At 43.8% G+C, this 20,767-nt stretch overlaps 1 protein-coding gene across 1 annotated transcript in view; it reads right to left on the bottom strand.

Annotated features, from left to right (window-relative positions):
• The window catches only part of LOC146276583 (ankyrin repeat- and BTB/POZ domain-containing protein 3-A), an 86,375-nt gene that overhangs the window by 18,801 nt on the left and 46,807 nt on the right, over positions 1-20,767 (bottom strand). The window contains exon 2 of the mRNA XM_084701950.1: positions 9,197-9,346. Within this exon, the coding sequence (XP_084558076.1) occupies positions 9,197-9,346 (150 nt within the window). The remainder of the gene's footprint in view (positions 1-9,196; positions 9,347-20,767) is intronic.

Below are 20,767 nucleotides of genomic sequence, written 5' to 3'. Positions count from 1 at the left end.
TATATTATTAACTTCATTGATTTAATCATTTACTTAGTTTACTGGAACACCCAACGTTTCTTGGCAAAATAGGGTGAACATTTTGAAATTAGTTTGTTTTAAAGATCCTAGCACTCAGACAAAACATACACACACACACAAAGTTGAAGTCTGAGTAATGTCAATGGCTTCCCCAGCTATAAAAGCCCAGTCCAGCAACGACGTACCAAACATAAACACACTCCAGCCTGACTACATTTAAACACTACCAACCTGACACATTGTGTTTTCAAGCCAAATATTTTTTTTATGATGAGGCAGCTGGATGTGCATAAACCTTTTCACCTCATGGACAGTTGACCGGGTAAGTGTACTGTACACCCCAGAAAACCCTCCATCTGTTTGATGGAGGCCTGCTGTTGAAGTTCGTAAATGGTCTGACATAAACACAGCACACATACCAAAGAACAAACACACAAGCTCATGCACCCACAATTGTATGCACACGATAACGCCCACACACACGCGTGCATTCACACCACCATGCCTACACACACGCGTGCATTCACACCACCATGCCTACACACACGCGTGCATTCACACCACCATGCCTACACACACGCGTGCAGACACGGCTACAGGCGTGAAGTCAGAGAAATCAACAAACATATTATTAGAATGTGTTTAGACACGTGTGCGTAAAATCTGATTGGGGAAGACAGCGGGGATGTTCCTTCTCCCTAGTGGCTGCTGCCACAGCAGATTATCCCTGGATGATCAGCAACTACCCAAACATGACCTCCTTGACTGGGTGGCCAAACCTGGTCCCCTCGCTGCTGCTGGGATCCGACCAAACCAACCATGACATCCTCTGCAGTCAACCTGAGGAGGACACAACCTTTGTCTGCAAACAACATCCCTTCGTCTTCTTATTGGGTTTTGCTGTACTTACTGTATTAGTTGAACATGGATTTGATTGGAAAGTGCTTTGCAATTCAATTTGCAGTGCAATACAATCCAGTGTCCAAAGATTGGTATTCAGGTTTAAAAAACGAACCATCAAAGTGAACCTGTGTTCCTTTCAGGACACAACATGAAAACCATGAATCTGGCACCCTATTTCAAAGGGCTACAACTCAACTGTTGGACAACTCAGCCCCTGTAGTCAAACATCAGCAAACAGGGACTTAGAACCTGCCACAGACATAAATAAAAGACCACGTCTAAAGTTGGGTCAGGACTCCAGCGAAGAGAACTTCAAATGACTGAAATGGTCATTATGCAAGGTTTTAGGCATAGATACACAAATGTGTTTTTTTCGGGCATTGCCCCACAATCTCTATCTCCTTAAAGATGTTGAGCAGGCCCATGTGTTCGAACTGAATGTAGCTTTGACTTGCAGATTCCAATTGCTATGATCCCTACAGCAATGACACCATCATCTTTCTAAAGTACTATAATTGTTCCACAGATGCTCTGAAAGGGCTACGCTTCATCTAGCCAGAACTAATCACAAAAACAGCTCTGTTTCTGAGACCATTCTGCATTTCTCAACATTCCTAATGATCCCAGTGAAGGGGGACTGTGGTTAACAGTGGAGTCTGACTACTGTACTGATACGTCAAATAATGAGACCTCTTTCGAAGCCCTTACATAAAACCTACCGTTTATTCGCCTTTCTCAATTCACGAGAATTGCATTTTTATGAAGATCACACTGTGAGCATCGCTTACACAAAAAAAAAAAGGGAGACCTCATTATCGACCCTAGCGGTGAGACAAGTGGAGACCTTCAAGAGGCTCCAGCAAGACTCCGGAGCAGTGGATATCAGTGACTTGCTGGGCCCTACAGTAAGAATTTAAAGGCTTTGGGTGGATAGGTCTCTGGAGCTGGCTGAAACAGAATATAACATTTACCCACTGATGTTTGAATGGCAGTAGTCTGATTCAATAGTTCAATGATTAAATAGCCTTGGTTTTTTAAAGCAACAGTTTGAGGTAGAATAATCAAGCGGAGCTGGTTCATGCAGGAGACTCTGAGACCTAGGGCAGCACTAGCATCTCGTCATGCCCCTCAGTCAGGGCACACCTTCTTTGCAGGGAGGCCTATTTAAACAGCATATCACTGCACTCTGCATTGCTTAGTGCGACACATGATGCTTTATTTAATCTGCTGCCTCCGCCTCCCGGCCTCCACCCTTGGTTCTGTGTTCCCTTCGTAGGGGGAATGCGTTCGCTGCTCTCTGCTCAGATGTTGAGACGGTGTCTCTGTTGGGTGCGGCAGGAAGCCGCTGCGAGCACAACCATCATGCCAAAACACGTATTGTGTGTAATAAAATATCAAGTAATCACTACTGCTGAGTCCTCCTGCCTGAACTGGTTGTTATTTTCCAAAATACAGTATTCTGATAATTTCCTACTGTGGGAAGGTTGGATAACAGCTTTCAATTAGAGCACAGACATCCTAATATGATCAGGTATTTGGCCTGCCTTCTACTACAACATGACCCAAGTCAGAAACCAAACCACATGGCAATGATACTATATATACGCAATACGTACAATATTACATACTACACAATACTATACATAAATATATATTTTTCTTCACAGTGACAGGGTAACCTTAATTAAAAGTGTCTCTGAGCAACAAGTGTATGATATGCCTAGAGTTATCTTGTTCCTTGCCCGGCTAAGGATTCCTCGTCTTCCAGTGTCACGTTCCCCGAGGAAATGTAATTGTCTACAACCCCCCGGGACTGAACTGAAAGCCTTTAATCACTGCGTGATAACATCCCGAGCATAGAACTCTATCTGGGGGCATATTAGCAATTACCTGGCAACTATTAATTACAGTTAATTAGAAGACGTGTCATCATCAACACAGACCCAGCAGGTACATTTACAGCACACCAGGAATGAGTCAGTGATAGACATGCTAAATAATGGATGTGAGGAAACAACCAGTTGTAGAACGGCTCGATCTGCACAGGGGTTGAATTTCAAATACTTAGAAACCGAGTGGTAAGCATCTCATGTAGGTATGTTTCGGGAGTTGTTATACCATTGATCTATTTCCTACAAGGACACACAATTCGGACCGCAGTCAGATTACCCATAATGCATTTGCGTCTAGCCCGTTCTTATACGAGCAGTGTTCATTCAGTAATATCCCAAACCCAGCAGACACAGCAGGGTCTTGGTGTCACAGCCATCTTCATTATTTATTCATGTAGGTCAATAACATCTCTCACAATGGAGCTCAACTGCAGCTGCTAGATATTATTGGACTTGTGAGGAGGTGTCGAAGCAGATAAAACTACAAAGGATGACTCACAAGTATCACAAAAAAAAATGAAAAAATTGAAGACAAATAGCTTTCTACCATGTTACTCCGCAAACATTCTCTTCATTAACTATTGGTCTAAAAATATTCACTATCCATCTAAAAGGGGAGGAAATTACAAAACACAGTTTGATAATTGCCCCGTTTAATTGCAGGGTTATCCTCAGATGGCAGAACAATAGCATAATACAGCGGACCTCCTCATCAGATTGTCTTTCTTTCTGAACGGAGAGAGGGAATCCAGAGCAGTCCTATGGTAAAGAGGCCCCCTCTTAACAGGCTCCATGGTCCTGCATCCTCCCTTCTTTCTCGGGAGAGAGATGCCATGTTGGTTAGTCCAATGGAGTGCTTGGAGGTTTAATGTATATTCCGTCTCTTGGGTTTACAGGTAATGTTCAGGTTCTTAAGGAACTCTTCAATGATGACTTTTATTTTGTTTTTGTGGTATATAAAGCTTTTACTGGAAAGGACTTTGGTCTTCTAGCTTGAACATGAAGGATAATATTGTTTTTGAGAATGGAAATGCAATATTTTTTAAGACGTGAGGGGGACATGAGGGTACTTGTAAGTAATAAAAGTAATAAAAGTACACATACAAATCATGCTCTTCAACATAGAGCTTCAGCCAAAACCCAATGAACTGACCTTAGAGGATCCAATTTAATAATTCTTAAACAAACATGATAGATTGAATCCAGATAATATTCACTTCTATACAACTATGTGGGTTTGTATTTTTTGGGGGAAAAGGGTTCTGGGGTGCTTTGAAAGCAATTCAAAACAACTCATTCCTGTCACCAACTAATTATCCCAAACCACTTCCACTACAGGCCTATTGCATAAAGCTTAATTAGTGAGTCTGCATTTCTCCCTGTTCTCATCTTATGACACACGCTGCTTAGGTTCAAGCTCTCATTAATGCGAGAGGAGCCAAGGGGAAGAACCCTGCGTTATAGAGGATAAGGCTGTGGAACACTCTAGAATGTAACTTCTGAACCATGGCCAATCCTTTTCTCTTAGAGTCTAGAAAAAAGGGAGAGAAGGAACAAATTCGAGAGGGAGAGAAGGAGTGAAAGATGGAAAAAAAGGGAGAGGAAGAGAGGACCCTTTCAGGACTTTAGTTACCGGATAACAATTATTGATGAGTAACATCTGTCAGTAGGTGGTAAACTTCTCATGGGAGGTATGTGAGCACACACACAACACACACATACAACATACAAACACACAAACACCTGCATCCAGGATTACCTGCAAAAAAAATGATGTTATGCCCCAAGCACACACCAGTGTACATACACACAGACACCAAACACATACAGACACACTCGCGCACGCACACACACACACACACACACACACACACACACACACACACGCCCTGGAGCACCATGGAAAGGCATTACATCACAGTTATTGCACCTTAGAATCCATCACAGGGACTCTGAGACCAAATGTAGAGCATTCGTGTCTGAGTTGAAATCTCCATTGACACCAGGCTTACGCAGGGGTCAGAGACCAGATACTCCAGCATGAGACAGTAATCCTGCCTCCAGCTCCCCATAAGACCCATGTTTAGGTTATTTAACCGAGGAAATTAGATCTTATATCAAAGACACAGTCTTTGGGTGTATGGGGACCTGAGTCCAACCCTGTTACGAATTCAGACTCTGCTAACATTATGCTACCCTTACCAGCCCAGAGCGTACAAGACGGACTTCACCAGGGTATCGGGGGAAATCAATAAAAGGCTTTTTTAGCATGCGCCAGTGTGTAAGAAAATGAGAGAGGGAGGGACAGAGGTGGGAGCAGTCTCGTCTTGACACCGAGCCCTTGCTGTTCTCTTGAAGGTGCAGGGAGAGAGATAAGGGAAATGGCCACCCCCTAGCGCAGGATGTGTTGCATTCCTGCGGGAGACTTGATGAAGGTGTTTTTTCTTCCTCATAACAGACTCTGAGTTGGAGAGAGGGAGGAGGCGAGTGAGCAAGAGATGGAGGAAGAGAGGGATGGAGGGGGGTTTGAAGGGCACTGGCGTCCCCAAAGACCCGCAAGAGATCAAAGGTGCCGAGGTAATGAGTGAAAGATGACAGAAAAGGTGTTTTTCCTCCGTCACTGTCTCACTGTAAAATGTCTTGGCTTTTATTCACGGCTTATCGCTTGGACTTCTTTCAGTTAACGTTTAGATAGTTAGTTCAAAGGGCAGGGTTAGAATCAGACTTTCCTGTAGGGCGGAATACTTACAGACTTGATACAACTCATCCAGCCCCCGGATAACCAATTTTGACATTTTATTCCTGTAGCTTTTAACCAAAGCGACGTACAAATACTGCATATTGTAAGTGCAGGACATAATCATGGGATCAGAAGTCACAAAGATCTGCTCATTAAATAGAGTTTTTTTTCACTCACTGGAGATCAAAAGTGGGTCATTTTACACTTCACCTATGACAGAGATGATGCATGACTACATGGAGAGGGGTAAATTCATGTCTGAAGGGGGGTGGGGGGGAAAACAATTGCACAAACGACCTCGATACCGATGCAAGCTGACTGCCGAGACATGGCCCGTTTGGTTTCTCTGAAGGAAGAATAAGATAATGGATTTTGACATATATTTAAGAAATAAGTGACAGCACTGACAGGGTAGGGAATCTGTAGCCTTGTGACATTTCATTGATTGAGTCTAAGTATAAATGCCCTTTCTCAATTTTTGGGTGTGCCAAATGTCACTATGAGCAAGAGTACGTGCACCCCCCCCCCCCACACACACACACACACACATACATGCACACACAAAGGCAAATATCACACACACACACTTCGTCAGATCAACACCCGGGTGAATCACAGCAAGGAAGAGGAAAATAACATAGCAATTGTCTGTAGAACTTGTAACAAGGAGAGATCTGCTATCTTCCAGGTTGCATTAACAGAGTCATGGGGTCCCCCTTTGATAATAACCACTCAGCCCTGAGGAATATGTCACATTTCTATGTCTCTTCAGTGCAAATTGTGATGATTCATTCAAGGAAGATTTGTGTCAGTGAGGACAGGACCTGAGGTACAAAAGATCAGCAACCATTACTAACATTATTAATTATTATTGAGAGACTTGTTGCTCTTGATGGTTTGTTGTAATGGTTTAAATTATTGTACTCGCTGTGAACTATTTTTACTGTTTTTCTACAGGGACACTCTTGCACTTTTAGAGTTTCATGTTATTTAATTGTAACTTGTTTAACTGCATGCTCTTATGGTTCTTCCCTTTGGCACTTATTTGGTTTTCACAGTGTATGCTTCATGTTTTGGCTGCTCGCAATGATTGGGGCCATCTCCTTGTTATGATCAGTGACCTATGCTCTTTTGTAAAGCTCTCTCTTGGAAGTCGCTTTGGATAAAAGTGTCTGCTAAATGCATAAATGTAAATGTAACATATAAATCAAATAAGTATCAAATTATTACCATGGAACAGTCAATAACAAAATGTGCCTTGCGACGTCCGGTCTGCTGGCTAACCATCGTCTGTGGAAGAGGCACACCCAGTCTTTGGAATGGAGGGCCCCGTTGTAAAACGCCTCTACTGTATTACATTACAGAGTTTATTTGCCTAGTGGATGCTTTTGACCACAGCGACCCACCAGGCTGTGACTGTGCTGACAGATGAACAGTCTCTCTCTCCTCCATGCACACCTGGTCGCAATATGTCAGATACTGTCAGTGTGACTTTCACATGCTCAAGCATGTGTGTGTGTGTGGCTCTGGCTGCCTAGACACACTAAGTGACATGTTTGGTGGAAAACACAGGGAAATTCCAAAATTGCCCCTCGAAGAAGTGGTTTTGTGGGCGATCGAAACTCCTAAAGACAGCGGCTCCCAGAAGCCCCTGTCTGGGAATACGACCCAGGTCACATCACAGATTTCTAAACATAAAGTGAAATTATTTGTAATGGGATGCATCAGTTAGAGCTAAAGAATTGTTTATCATGCTATAACTGCCTATTTTATTACCCATTCATAGCAGTGGAAGTCAGCCATGAAATTGCACTGACAAATTGCATTGCACAACCACTTTATTGTCCAGCTCTCTTTTTCAGGGTAGGTTACAATTGGGGTTATCCTTTTTTACGGACTCAAATGTATTTATTTAATATTACATACAATTTTTCTGCAATGTATTTATAGGTGTTGGTATTCTGCAAAACCATCTAAGAGTCGTACTAAGGCTGTCTGACCTGATACAGTATAATCCCATTGCTACGTAAATCCACACATGCTTAGCACAGCAGTCTTTACCTTTTATAACCTTTGCTAAATAGCAAACAAAATGCACCATTAAGCAACACACAACAACTATAAAAAAACACAGTGCTATAGAGACCACAATGGCAAGTGAAGTGATTGCTGACGCTTGAAATAAACTCTGAACAATCTTCTCAAGAAAAAAAAGAAATGTAATTTGGCGGTACATTTTTTTCCAACCGGCTGTTAGACATTGAATTGAATGTTGCAACCTCAGAGGTTGCTGTGCTCAGCCAGATGAGAACCATACTGGAACACCAACAACCCGGATGAGAATCAGGAATCAAACACAGACCATGTGCTGTTTTTGCCTGGTTGAACCAGTCACGTGATGGGAATATTTGACACTGGTGGTGGACAAAATGTGTCTGTTGGTGGCAAATAGCTGCTGTACTGGGCGAGCTGCAATCACAGGCTTGTTGCATACTTTTGCTGTGCTATTGGAAATCATATTGACTCTGCTTTTGTCATACTCTGTTTTTGTCAACAGTATGCATGATATATAGGTATCCTGTGTTTCCTGTAATTTTTCAAAATGTTTGAACGATCCCAGCAACTTTAGCAAACATTGTTCATGATTGGTTTCTTGATCTCTAAATTGTCCTCCTGTTGCTCAGATCGGTCCAAATGTGACAACAATGATGAGGCACTTTGAATCTTAATAAGCCTCCATTCAGCAGCAGTCAAAGAGAACTAACATGAGGGTTTCTCATTTCTTAATAACTCATCTTATTCATTCATCATGGTCCTCATGTGTTGCAGACTGGTTGATCAAAGAAATGTAATACAGGTTTGTATAATGCCTCTGCTTCCTGGTGGGGCTTGGACATAAAACATAATCAGACACAAAGACACCACACAGACACCTCTCTCTCTCTCTCTCTCTCTCTCTCTCTCTCTCTCTCTCTCTCTCTCTCTCTCTCTCTCTCTCTCTGTCATGTACACACACACACACACCACACAGTAACAAACTGTTGGGAGGTACACCATTAATATATGAAGGAGAGGTCAGGGGTCAGGGGTCAGAGGTAAAGGTACAGAGCATCCTTTCAAGTTGAGGCTAAAATCCTTTAAGACATGTCTGTAGTGCCCAGGGGGGCTCATAAACAGGTGCTAGAACAGCTGCAGCAGAACCGCCCCTGGACTGGGTGTGTCAGGGAGTCAAAGTGCAATCCCATTATAAGTAAAGGAACAGAGATCGAAAGGACAGAGAGGAAGAGAGAGAGGGAGAGAGATCGAGAGAGAAAGAGAGAGGTGGACAAGTGGAAAAACAGTGGGCTAACAATAGACCCCCACAACGTCCCATTGGGATGAGGCGGGTGTGTATTCTTCCACTGTAGAGAAGCTCCAAGAAAAACAGAGTGTCATTTTCTCCCGCAGAGCATACCACATTTGAAATGCAGAAATATTCAAAAAGCATTTGTTCCTAATGATATTTTGCATGTGACGATACTTCCAAATAATTGCAATATCCTGGTACAATAAAGAGAAAAAAGCCATGTGTGTATGTATGTGTGTGTGTGTGTGTGTTTCTGGTACACACGATGCTAGGTTGATCAACAGCCCCACTCACTCAGCTCGGCGATGCTGCCCACCCGGGTAGCTAACAGAGACTGCTCCAGCGTCCTGAGCTCCGCCTGGCTGTAGGCGTGGCCCTCGCTGCCCTTCCCCGAGCGCTGCTGGTCACGGTGCAGGTTCAGACTGTCCGGTAGGCTCAGCACACCTGGAGAGGGGTCAAGGGTCAAAAAGTTAAAGGTTCAATCTCAAGTAAGATGCATAGAAAGATGTGTTTTTTTATTCTTATTATCAAGAGTCCTATGCAACTCATTCATCTTCTCCTTGATAAGAAGTGGCTGGTTAAGTGGGTGTCTGGTTTCCGTCACCATGTGGCTATTGGCAACCAGCCACCAGCCATCAAGTGCTGTTATGAAAATTGCACAACAACTATGACCTTGAAAGGCAATACATCATGTGTTATATAACTGAATATATCTTGTTCCAAAGAAATGGGCTTTGCATATCTCAAAGCCCACCCTTAACAAACACAGAGAGGCTGAAGGACTAATCAAATTAGGCCCAGCCCAGGCTTTGTTTGGGTGGAATGAATGAGACGAGAGTATTGAGTTTGGCTACAGGTGAATTAAAAGTGACGTACATCCCTGCTAGTCTCACAGACATAGCACAAAGGACACAATGTTTCTCAACACAATTTCATTACAATTTGGAGGCAGCTCAATTGATTTTCTGGTGTATGACACCCAAAATAGTCAACGTACACAGTCCTATAATGATGGTATTGATGATTATGTAGCAAGATCAGTGGGTCATTGAAAATGTTCCTTTCACTAAATATGGATCTGGAAGTTGAGATCCCACTCATTCCCAATGAACATTCCACACTCCCCATTCAGAGACCACAGTGTCCAGCCCAAGAATCCCACAATTCCCCAGCCAGGAGCCCTGCTCTCCCTCCCTCCTACAATCCGCTGGAAGAGGGTTTTATTTCAAGACCCCAAATAGTTATAAAATAGCTGTTCCAATTTTGCCTGACCAATATTGACATAGCTTCCTTCTGGGTGTGTCTCAGAACAGATTCTCTGGGTAGGTTGCGTCTGTCATACATTTTAAATCAAGGTTTTGGTCAGAGGGTAGCCTGCAGTGTTTAGGTTTCCTCATTCTGGACATTCAGTTAAGGTGATGAATCACCAAACTTAACTAATAATTGCCCCTCAAAACTTGAGGAGGGCAAGTAAATTGGTTCAATCAAGTCCAATAACACAGTTCCAATGCCTTTCAAGTGCCAGACTGGAACTAATGCAATTTCTCTACAGACAAAAGGTCAATGATCAAGTGACATTTTCATATTCAGTGACTTTGCAGCCACTTGTAATGTAAATAATGACGTCCTGTCAATCAACTTATTGTAGTTTTGTAAATAGCTTTGCCTCCACAGTCTTCATAGAGAAAGACCGGGAGACGACACTAGAATCACTGCTGGTTTCAACGAAAGTTCTGTAGCATCTGATGTGACATGATCACACACAGAAATTTGCGATGATATCAGTCTATCCCAATTTTTTATAGAAGGTGTAGTGGGACCCTGTGCACAGTTCCCAATCACCATGAATCATTTCATATCTCCCTCTCCTTCTAACCAAAGTATGCACTCCTGTGGGTTTGGGAAAACACATTTGAATATTTCATGATGTTCTGCTTTATCAAGACTCACCATCCCCAACGCCCCTCGCCCTGAATCTCCCTAACTCTCTGTGCCTCGACTATTCTTTTAATGTGATCCAGGACTCCAGAAAGTTCTTTTTGCTGCATTATTCATCCGATTCAGATCAAAATATTAAAACATTTTGCTTGCCTTCCTCCGTCTCACTCTCTCTCTCTTCCTCCTATGTTATCTTCTTCCAACACTTGGCTTCCCAGATAGAAAAATATGTTGTTTTGGATCCTCTGATATATTTACGTATTTAACATCAGAGGAGAGAGGAAGAAGGGAGGTCCTTGGGAGGGCTGGCACCCCAACAGACAGGGACAGGAGCAGAGGAACCCTCCCCCCCAAAAAAAGTTGCCAAGAAAACCATTAGCCCAATCACAAACACATGATGAGCAGAATCATTCCGATTCCAAAAGCAGAATGGTTCAGACATTCATTGTTGTTACACACTTGGTTCTACCATCCCCGCTTCCTGCAGATAAAGGGACATTTCAAATAAGCTGAGAGGATATCCACAGCGCCGTAAAGTTAAGTAAGCATGACCTCCATTGCTATTCTGGGATAGTCTCCATCGGGTGTTGTTGGGTGGAGGGAGCAGATAGACAGTGGGTCAGGGGGACACAACCACGTTGTGCTCCTCCAGCCCAGCCCTGCGATGTAGCGGCAGACATTTACTGCTCAAACAGGTAGAAAAATAATTAATGTGCTATTGAGCGTTCCATCTCTGAGAAGCTCCCCAGTCTGGCATGGATAACGAAAGAATATGGGAATAAACATAGCAGAGGACGAGTAGGCCAGGAGATTCGTCGGTCCCGAGGGGATACAGAACATGAATCATCTAAGAAAAGAATGACTTGCTTCCTGACCTTTAGGTGAAGGTACAACTCTGGAAAAAGCACTCAAACTCAGCCAGAGTGCTGTGGTCGTCATCAACACATCCCAATGTAACGCAAGATAACATACAGGTTGAAAGATGAAAGTTGAAAAAAAAAAAAAACTCCTCTCATATTTATAAATGATGGAGGAGACCAATTTACAGTTCACAGGAGTTTGGAAATGGAAAAGTTGTGGAACTGGAGTAACTATACACGTCTGATCACTGGAAACACTCCAGGCTTTCACCCATTTGTGGGTGCTGCTGACCTTGCATTCGTCATGGCAACTACTGATGTTTTGTTGGTGGAGAGGGACACAAATGCTGCGTCACCACTGAGTAACTGAATAATCAGGAAGCTTCCAAGAGAAATGGAGGGAAAACATATGGGACAAACACAAAAAACAGATGTCTGCATAAAAACACAATTATTCAGAGTTTATTCAAACGATAAACAACTAATGTTAGTTCATTCGTTTCTGCTTTTAATCCCCTTAATTATGCAGAGCTGAGCAGTAGTATGTTTGTGTGTGTTTTAGAACCAACTTTGTATCCTCATTACATGGTCCCATTTCTGTTTGTCTGGCTTGGAGCAATTTGAAATAGTTTTCTCTCTCTTCAAATAAATAATGAAAAAGAGACAGAAAGAGGAAATAGAATTTCCCCTTCCTGTGTGAGATCGAGTATGTTGCATGATGGGATGTGAGTCCTAGACTTCTTCAACCCACCCATCTCACATACAATTCTAAAAATCTCTCTTCGCTAAACACAAGGTTGAATAGGTCTGACTTTTAGATGCAGTCAATAAGCTACGCATGCACCGTTAGAGGAAATCATTCCTTCCTAACTGGCCGATCATGACCCACTTCCACTGAAAACCATTAGATCCATCACAGTGGTGTGACAAAGGAGACTTCACAGTGAGAAGCAACTGTTTGAACACAATGTCTCCAATGACCTTTACGATGAAGTCAAGGACATTCAGGTGGCCTCTTAAAGGACAGCAGTGTGTCTCAAGCAGAAGCTCTCTCTCTCTCTCTCTCTCTCTCTCTCTCTCTCTCTCTCTCTCTCTCTCTCTCTCTCTCTCTCTCTCTCTCTCTCTCTCTCTCTCTCTCTCTCTCTCTCTCTCTCTCTCTCTCTCTCTCTAACCATCACTGCAATACAGAGCTCCTTATTTGCTGGTGGAATGTCCAATCGATTTCTCTGTAGCGGGTAGCGTGCTTTCTCTTGTCAGGGGAAAACTCAACCAGAATATTAACAGGTGGTCACCATGGCAACAGCCAAGAGCTGCCCAACGGCTGTGTGATTGGCTGAGCTGAAAACATTTCTACTGTAACCATGCGCCACTACATGAAACTTCAACTGTTACATTAGAAGCTGAAACACAGGCTCATAATTATCTTTTGAGAGTTGTTTTAGAATAAAAATTATTATTGTTATATACAATACAAGTTGTTGTATTTCAGCATATTCAATTGTTTAGAATGACAAAATAAGTCTGATAATCAATTCTGAGTGAACAGTGCGTAATTGACAATTAGCGGTCGGTAAAACGGCTACATCAATTTGCTCACCGATGGCGGCAAGTAAATCAGCTTAGTGCACATCTCGGATTCAGGCTCTTTTCCTAGAGTGAGCCTCAACCAGCCTCACTCTGAAGCTTTACAAGATCCCTGTTATAACCAGACCTTCTCTAAAAGCTCACTAAGGGAAAGGTTAGAGAACTCACTCGCAAGGCAACTGGCTTTAAAAGTAAATTGGTGGCCTCACTGGGTTACCCTTGGTGAGCACTCGACTGTTAGTCCATCTGAACACGTTTGACTAGCTTTCGCGTAGAAGGCTTTCTCCTCCAAAATCCTGCAGAGATACTGCAGAGACTATTGGTCGGGATGGGAGAGACATAGTATTAGTGAGTACCTTTATTGTTCTCTGTGAGCATTGAGGCAAGGTCTGAAGGAATGAGCACTGCAGCAAAACAACCGTTGTTAACATTCTATTGGTCCATCACATTAAGTGTGCATTCTAAACTGAAATCTGCATCCTGACACACCCTCTGCAGATTCGAAAATAAACCACTCCAAAACTCCTGTCTGTGATTATAGTTTAGGCATTGGCATTCAAACAAACACATTCATTTTCTCTTGAATGAGGGGCTTTTCTTGCTTTTACATTTCAACTCGATCCTAGAAGGAAGTTCCTTCACTGCAGGAAAAAAAAAACTCTTCATAAATAAACCATCACTAACAAATGTATCAGTTGGTGTAATGCAGATACATTCCGATTTGTTTACTTTGGGGTGGATTCTGCCACGTTCGCAAGTCGCCATGGACTGAGAGGAAGGAGTCATTTGCCTGCTTTTCAGTCCCATCAAAAGAGAGTCAAACTTTTTACATACCACCTTCCCGTCCCTCCTTTCTCCACACCTCTTTGCAAACTTTCTCAAAGTGGCACCGTTTGCATTTTCAGATAGGCAACATTGTACTTCAGGAATAACATCCCTGCCGGAGCCTGCAGGAACTCCACGTTCCTCAAACAGTGAGTTGTTTGATGTAGAAGTACAGTTTCAATCTGAATAGTTGGACACATTCCAGCCTGCTAATTACACCTCCCACTAAGAAACCATCCAGAACTCAAGATGCAATAACCCATTCACCATCAAAACTTTGGTGTGGAGAGGTGTGCGTCCATCATAGGATCAGATATTCTGTTCCTGGAACACAGCCATCAAAACTCCAGCAACTGTCATGAAGCAACATTCAAATAGTCTCCACAATGAACCTGCATTAAAGCTTGGTTCAACCTAATGCTCAAAAGACTATAGGCAGCAATCCTGTGCTGTGTGGGATGCAGTCAGACACGTATATGTGTGGCGACGCATAACTTGACGCGTTACCAGGGCTCACTTCGCCTCCTGCGCCCACATGATGTTCCATCACACCTCCTTCACATAGCGGTCTAGTTCACCATGACAACCGCAAGCCCGCGCGCGGGCCCTCTCTGTGCGACAGTGTCTAGCTTGTGTTCCGTAATGTGTATTTGTATTTACTGTAACAGTAAAAGGCATATACACTAATTACTTTATTTTATGGATCACTTAAGATATAGCTGTATTTGTGGGTATAAAATGTTGTCTAACTTGTTGTCTTCCAACCTGTCGGAGTCTAAGTCATCTACCTTCCTTTTGTAGAACATGAGAGTCTGTCTAATAAGCCTGGAGATAATGAGCATTCATTGAGAAACACATTAATGTTATGCGCAGCGTCAACCATAACAATACCAAGCCAGATGGATAGCAGGCACTTTGTGTGTGTGCTTGAGTCTGCATATCTGTTTCTGTCTACATATCAGCCTGTCTAACTGTCTGTGTAGAGACGTGTATGCAAATAGCCTCGTCATAAAAACTGGAGCTGTATTCGTCTTTATAAATACACTCTCCTCTGAGGAGGTGCAGTGTGGTGCAGGGGGATGTGTCTTCTCTCTGAGCTCGGCCCAGACCTGGAGTCTTCTGACTCATCATGATCTCTCAGGGCGACAGGCCGGGAAGGGAGAATAATGCAACAAGCAGCAACACAAACAGTCTGGTGTCTGATGAGCAGGGAGGAGGGAGACCGTTACACAGCCAGTGACATGGAAGGTCAGCGTGTGGTGAACATCGAAGGGCACACAGTAAACACGTCCTGCACACATATGGACACGCACGCATGCATGCATGCACACACACCGATGCTCACCGACACACCTGTAGGCAGAGTGTCAGAAATATGTTACATCTTCAATCTTTCCGACGCAGAGTGCGGACACATACAAACACACACCGTGTTTTTTTTGTTTTCTTCCCGAAGCTCTCTTCCTGGGATGTCAGTTGGAGGCTTACCTCGCCTTGGGTTTAGTTTGTTTTTCTCTCCCAGACGAGCTCTCCAAGACCGTATGAGGCTCCACAGAGATGCAGACAGCCACAGTACGGGGCAGAATCCATGCATTTTATTGGTGCATAATAATACATTCACATGTGGTGAATATACATCTGCCCAGGCCCATATTGAATACATGTCCAGTATATGTGCATGCATCAACAAAAAAAAAAAGATTAATGAGCCTTTAATCTTCTTTAACCTCTATTGAGGTCTTTAAGAATTCTTATTAAAAGATAGAATTATTCACAATTGGGAACGGGGGGGGGGGGGGGGGGGGGTTGAAGTTACCAAGCAGCGATGTCACAAACCCTTGGGCCAAGAAAGGGAGGCCAGTCAGGAGAGGTTGGGAGGTGTGTGAGGATGCTCTGCTCCGACCGCAGCCCTGGGCAGGACAGGGGCAGATCTGTTCCTCCTGACACAGATCTGACAAGGACGGTGGGAGTGTGGGTCACCGAGATATAATCAAAGCAATAATAGAGAGAGGAATATAAAGCGAGAGTGGGGGTATTGGAGAGGTAGAGGATGCAAGAGAGTGATGAGCAGAGATCAAAAGTGACAGAGGGATCTATTAGGATTTAGCAGAACAACAGAGATCACAATTGAGATGCGAGGAAGGGAGGTCTACGGTCAGGCAGTATTGTCAAGGTGAGAGGAGAGAGTTGGGAGGAAGAAATCAAGCTTTTCTTTTCTTCCTCCAGACACACAGCCCCAGACTTCCCCTGGCTTCATCCCTCTTTTCCGGCAGCGGAAATTGACCTACAGTCCCTACTGGTTTGTAGTGATAAACACCAGCATGGAATAGACAATGAATAGTGTCCAAATATTGACTGGCCCTGTAGGCTAGAGATTATGATGTTTCTCTACTGCCTCTGTTCAGTGGCAACAGATTCTATCCTGAGGGGAGAGATGGTTGTTTCAACACAACGACACCCTGAACAAATTGGAGACATTTCAAAGGCCAGAGTCAAATTAGAGCTCATTAAAAATGTATGGCATAAAAGCAATAATAGTATCCACAGTAAACTGCTGCTGTAGTTAAAAGGCCAAAATGTGACTTTGATCAATGCCGATTATACTACAGTCAATGATGTTTGTGTGTGTGTGTGTGCGTGTATGTCAATGTGTTGTGTGTGTGTATTTGTGTGCGTGTGGGGGGGATTAACATAGAGTGCATATGTTTGGTGTGAATGTGTTTGAATGATAAAATATGTGTTTGTGTAATTTTTTGACAGGGTGTATACTTTCACTGAGTGGCAGCGTTTGTTTTTTAATCATACATGTGTGTACGTGTGTGTTTCAAAAGTAAACGCAGGTCATTTCACACAGGCAATCCAAGGCTGTCTAGCAGGAGCCGTGTTAACAGTCCGGACCCCCTCCTCTCTCCCTGCTTCCACTCTCCTCTTCCGCGAAGAGTCTCTGAAGGGTTAATACGATCCATAGCCCCCTGAACGCGGCCCAATCACAGTGTTCCGACATCCCTGGGCCTGCCCAGATGGCCGCCATATGTCGGCGGAACAAGGACGCGCTGCCAGGAACACGCCGGTGGAGACTAGCGCACAAGATGGCGGCCATGGTTTGTTTACCCATGTGCCCCAGTGGTGATTCTTACTGCATGCCGCTGTCCTGCAAATGGCTGTGGCATGTTTAATATAATGAGCATATGGCGTATGAACAAAATGTGTTCATGAATGAATAGAGCACATGTGTGCAAACACAGACACACACACACGCACACGCACACACAGAGCCCAGATCATTCTGAAGCACAGATTGGAGACATAATACAGCCCTCAAGTCTGGGCTGATGACAGGACTCAGGGGAAGGCACTCAGCATGTTACAATGACAGGTGTGCTTGGGAACAAAGAGTGTGAATGAGACAAGAACATGTATATCATCAGCCTCTTTTTACACCCTCACACTGAGACTAGCTTCAAAGCCAGTGAAATGATAAAATATCTTTGTTGATATTTTTGGGAATAGTTACATTAAGTAATTACGTTTTTTAGCTTTTGTCTGTGGTAAGGACACGTGTAGACAAGTCTCCTTTTAATGTGTGAATGTGAAACCACTAGAAGTTGTAATTATTACTGTCTCTGGCTGACAGTGCAGCACTCCACACTAGGAAAGGAGCCAACTTATGAGGTGTTGTCACAGGTTTTATCATGTCTTTCACACACACTCCACACGTAAACACACACATACACAGACACAGACATACACAATCACACACACACAATACACTCCAACTTCAAACCCACCCTGAAGGTGTGACAACTGCCATTTTCAGTGTCTGTGTCACAGATGAGTTTCTCTTTCCAACCACAACCAAACTGCGTTGGCTTATATTTCCACTAAGGTATAAGTGTGCTCTGCCATTACACTAAACCTGCTTTGGAAGAGAGATTAGAGTACTAACAGTTTCAGACTAAAGTTCTGTCTGGGTATACTCCATTAAACTCTATGGTAGAGTAACTTACTCAGCTCCAAACAGATAAAACGGACTAATGAGCAAAGGAGGAGAATAAAATTACTGTAAAAGGCAAGTATGTGCTTCGCTTTTAAGTGAGGAAGGAGCAAATGCTAAGCCAATATATCAGCTACAATCCAAATAATTTAAAGCTTATTAAGCAATGCAACATCTCAATGGGGCCTTAATTGGAACCTATTCATCAATGTCCAAAAGGTGATTTCAGAATAGACCCCTACAAACCATCTACACACAGTTTCAATTTAACTCCTCATGTTCTCTTTTTATTAGAAGTTGAGATACCAGCTTCTGCTGCTCTCTCCGTGTGCATCCATTCTCCCATTCTCTCAATTCCTCTCTCCGTCTTATCATTTGTGAGGCCTGGGAGAGATCCCAAGAGAGACCAGTGTCAGCCTCCAGCCTCAGGAGCTCACCTCTGACCTCTTGTTTATTATTCCTGCGTTTGACAGGCCTGTCTCCTCTTTAGAGAGAGGGTGTGTGTGTGTGTATGAATGTGGTAAATATAGCCTTGTCTGCATCATGTCTCACATGCCAGATTAGCATGTTATGTGGGGGTATAGAGAAGGGAGGGCTGGGAAGATCTGTGAAGAGAGATCCTGCTTTGAAATCGGTATACCTCCCATTTTGGTTGCCCTTGAGCGACTTTGCGACGTTGACGAGAGGGTTATTGGCGCACTGCTCCCGAGTCTTCCTGGGAGGAGATGAAGCCGTGACAGGCGCCGGGGAAGCCGACGTGAGGCAGCTTAGTGTCAGGGAGGCTGGCAGGGCGAGGCCTGGCTGGCTGGAGAGCAGGATAGGAGGACAGGATCTACACCCAACCCTACCTGATGCTCCTTAGGAGCAGCTCTCCCCTGCATATTCACGGTTCAAATCTCCTCTCATAAAATCTTTTCTCGGCTCTTACTTTAGCATAAACCCTCCTGGCAGGTGATGTGTGCATGATTTAGAGAGAGTGGTTTCTAAGGAATACGCAGTAAGTAGCTGCACAGTAAGATTTTCTCTTGTACAACATTTTTCTCGCTAATGAGGACTAGTTTTCTGTTTGAGTTGGTCTTCATATACCTCTGCAATTCCCCTATGTGTTACTTTCAAATATCTGCATTAAAATAGATATATTATGTATACGTAATAGCTGAGGTTACACAGTTTGAAACTCCTGACCTTTGAACTGCGTAGTGAGAAAAAAGCATCTGTTCTTAAGCAGTGTGTGTCATGAGTAATCCAGCCCTTTCAGAAGATTTAACAGCGTTTGTTTCAGAATGTTCAACGAACTTTCAACCCGGGCTCGGCGCTCATCCACTTACAGAGAGATGACAACAGCCACTCACAGTCAGCATGTCTGTGCCACTAAAGTGAGGTGTGATTGACAGCCACATGCGCAAGCCGAGCTAAAGCACGACTGGGAGAAGGAGAGGTGAGGAGAGAGGTTAAGAAGATCCCTATAGTACCTCGAGATAAGATACATCCCTCGTGTGGAAGGTACATAACCAAAGAGCAGAATATAAGTGTTGCTGAATAGAACATCAAGTAAAAATACAGACAGTTCCTTGGAAATAATTACTTACCGACAAAATACTCTCAGAACTGAGCACTGAGAACAGATCATGGATTGCATGCTGTACTTACTACGGAAATAGTATTTTGTATATCACTTTGGTTAAAAGCATCTGGTAAATGGATAAAATGTCTACGTAAAACCTAAAATGTACATTCAAAAGCTACAAAAAATCAACTTTCAACATTGTGTCTCACACTGATTTGTCAGAACAGAAGTTAGACACTACAAAAATGTATCCCTCTTAGAGTGTGGTATTGTGTTATTCAGAGAGTACAGTTTACATATGCCACATATCAGTAGCACAACAGAAAGGCAGCAGTATGCCTTCTGTGTTCGTAGTCTGGCAGCTTTGAGTTCTTTACAGCTCTCTTGTTTTTTCTCCACAGCTTCACCAGAGGGATGGGTCATGCAGCGAGGAGGGAGAAATCAGCCCAGCGAGTTGGCATTGTCACTGGGACCAGATGGTGACATGGAGTGCTGACTGGAAGAAGGTGGTGGTGGTGGTGGTGTGGGTGGGAGGGGGGCGCTAAGGGGGAGGGTGAAGGCAGAGGCGAGGGGGAGAGTGAGAGGGTGAGGAATGGGGGGGGGGGGGGGGGTGCAGGGTAAGGGCCAGAGATTCAGGCCTGCCCATTCCTCATCCTGCCAGTCACTGTCACCAGCGCACCACCCAGGAGCCATGGTGAGGGCTGGGCAGATGAGGGCTGGGCAGAGTGGGTGTCGGTCCCAGCCTGGAGCGGGCAGGCCGGGCTCATCACCACTGACCTCAGCTGTCAATCTTTAATGAAGGGGTGACATGAAATGGTGCTGTCACAGCAACACCCTGAGGTTACTTAACTACCTGGGATTGTTGCCATGGAGATTCTAGGGCCCAGCTGAAAACTAGTACAATCTGTTAATATCAAGAAATCAAATATGACAGCTCCCTGAATGGATGTGTACTGCATGGAGTGACGGCTTGTCGGCAAACACTGAAACGCCATACTCAAACTGTGCTTCTCACAACTGTGGACTTTGGGAAATGAGAAAATTACAATACTGAAGCAGCAGAACATATCTGCTAAGAAGCAGGTGTGTCGGCAGTG

Source organism: Hypomesus nipponensis, chromosome 7, assembly GCF_054491055.1.
Source record: "Hypomesus nipponensis isolate SF chromosome 7, ASM5449105v1, whole genome shotgun sequence".
Taxonomy (NCBI): Eukaryota; Metazoa; Chordata; class Actinopteri; order Osmeriformes; family Osmeridae; genus Hypomesus; species Hypomesus nipponensis.
Note: the sequence above shows the minus strand (reverse complement) of the source record. Positions and strands in the feature narration are given on the sequence as shown.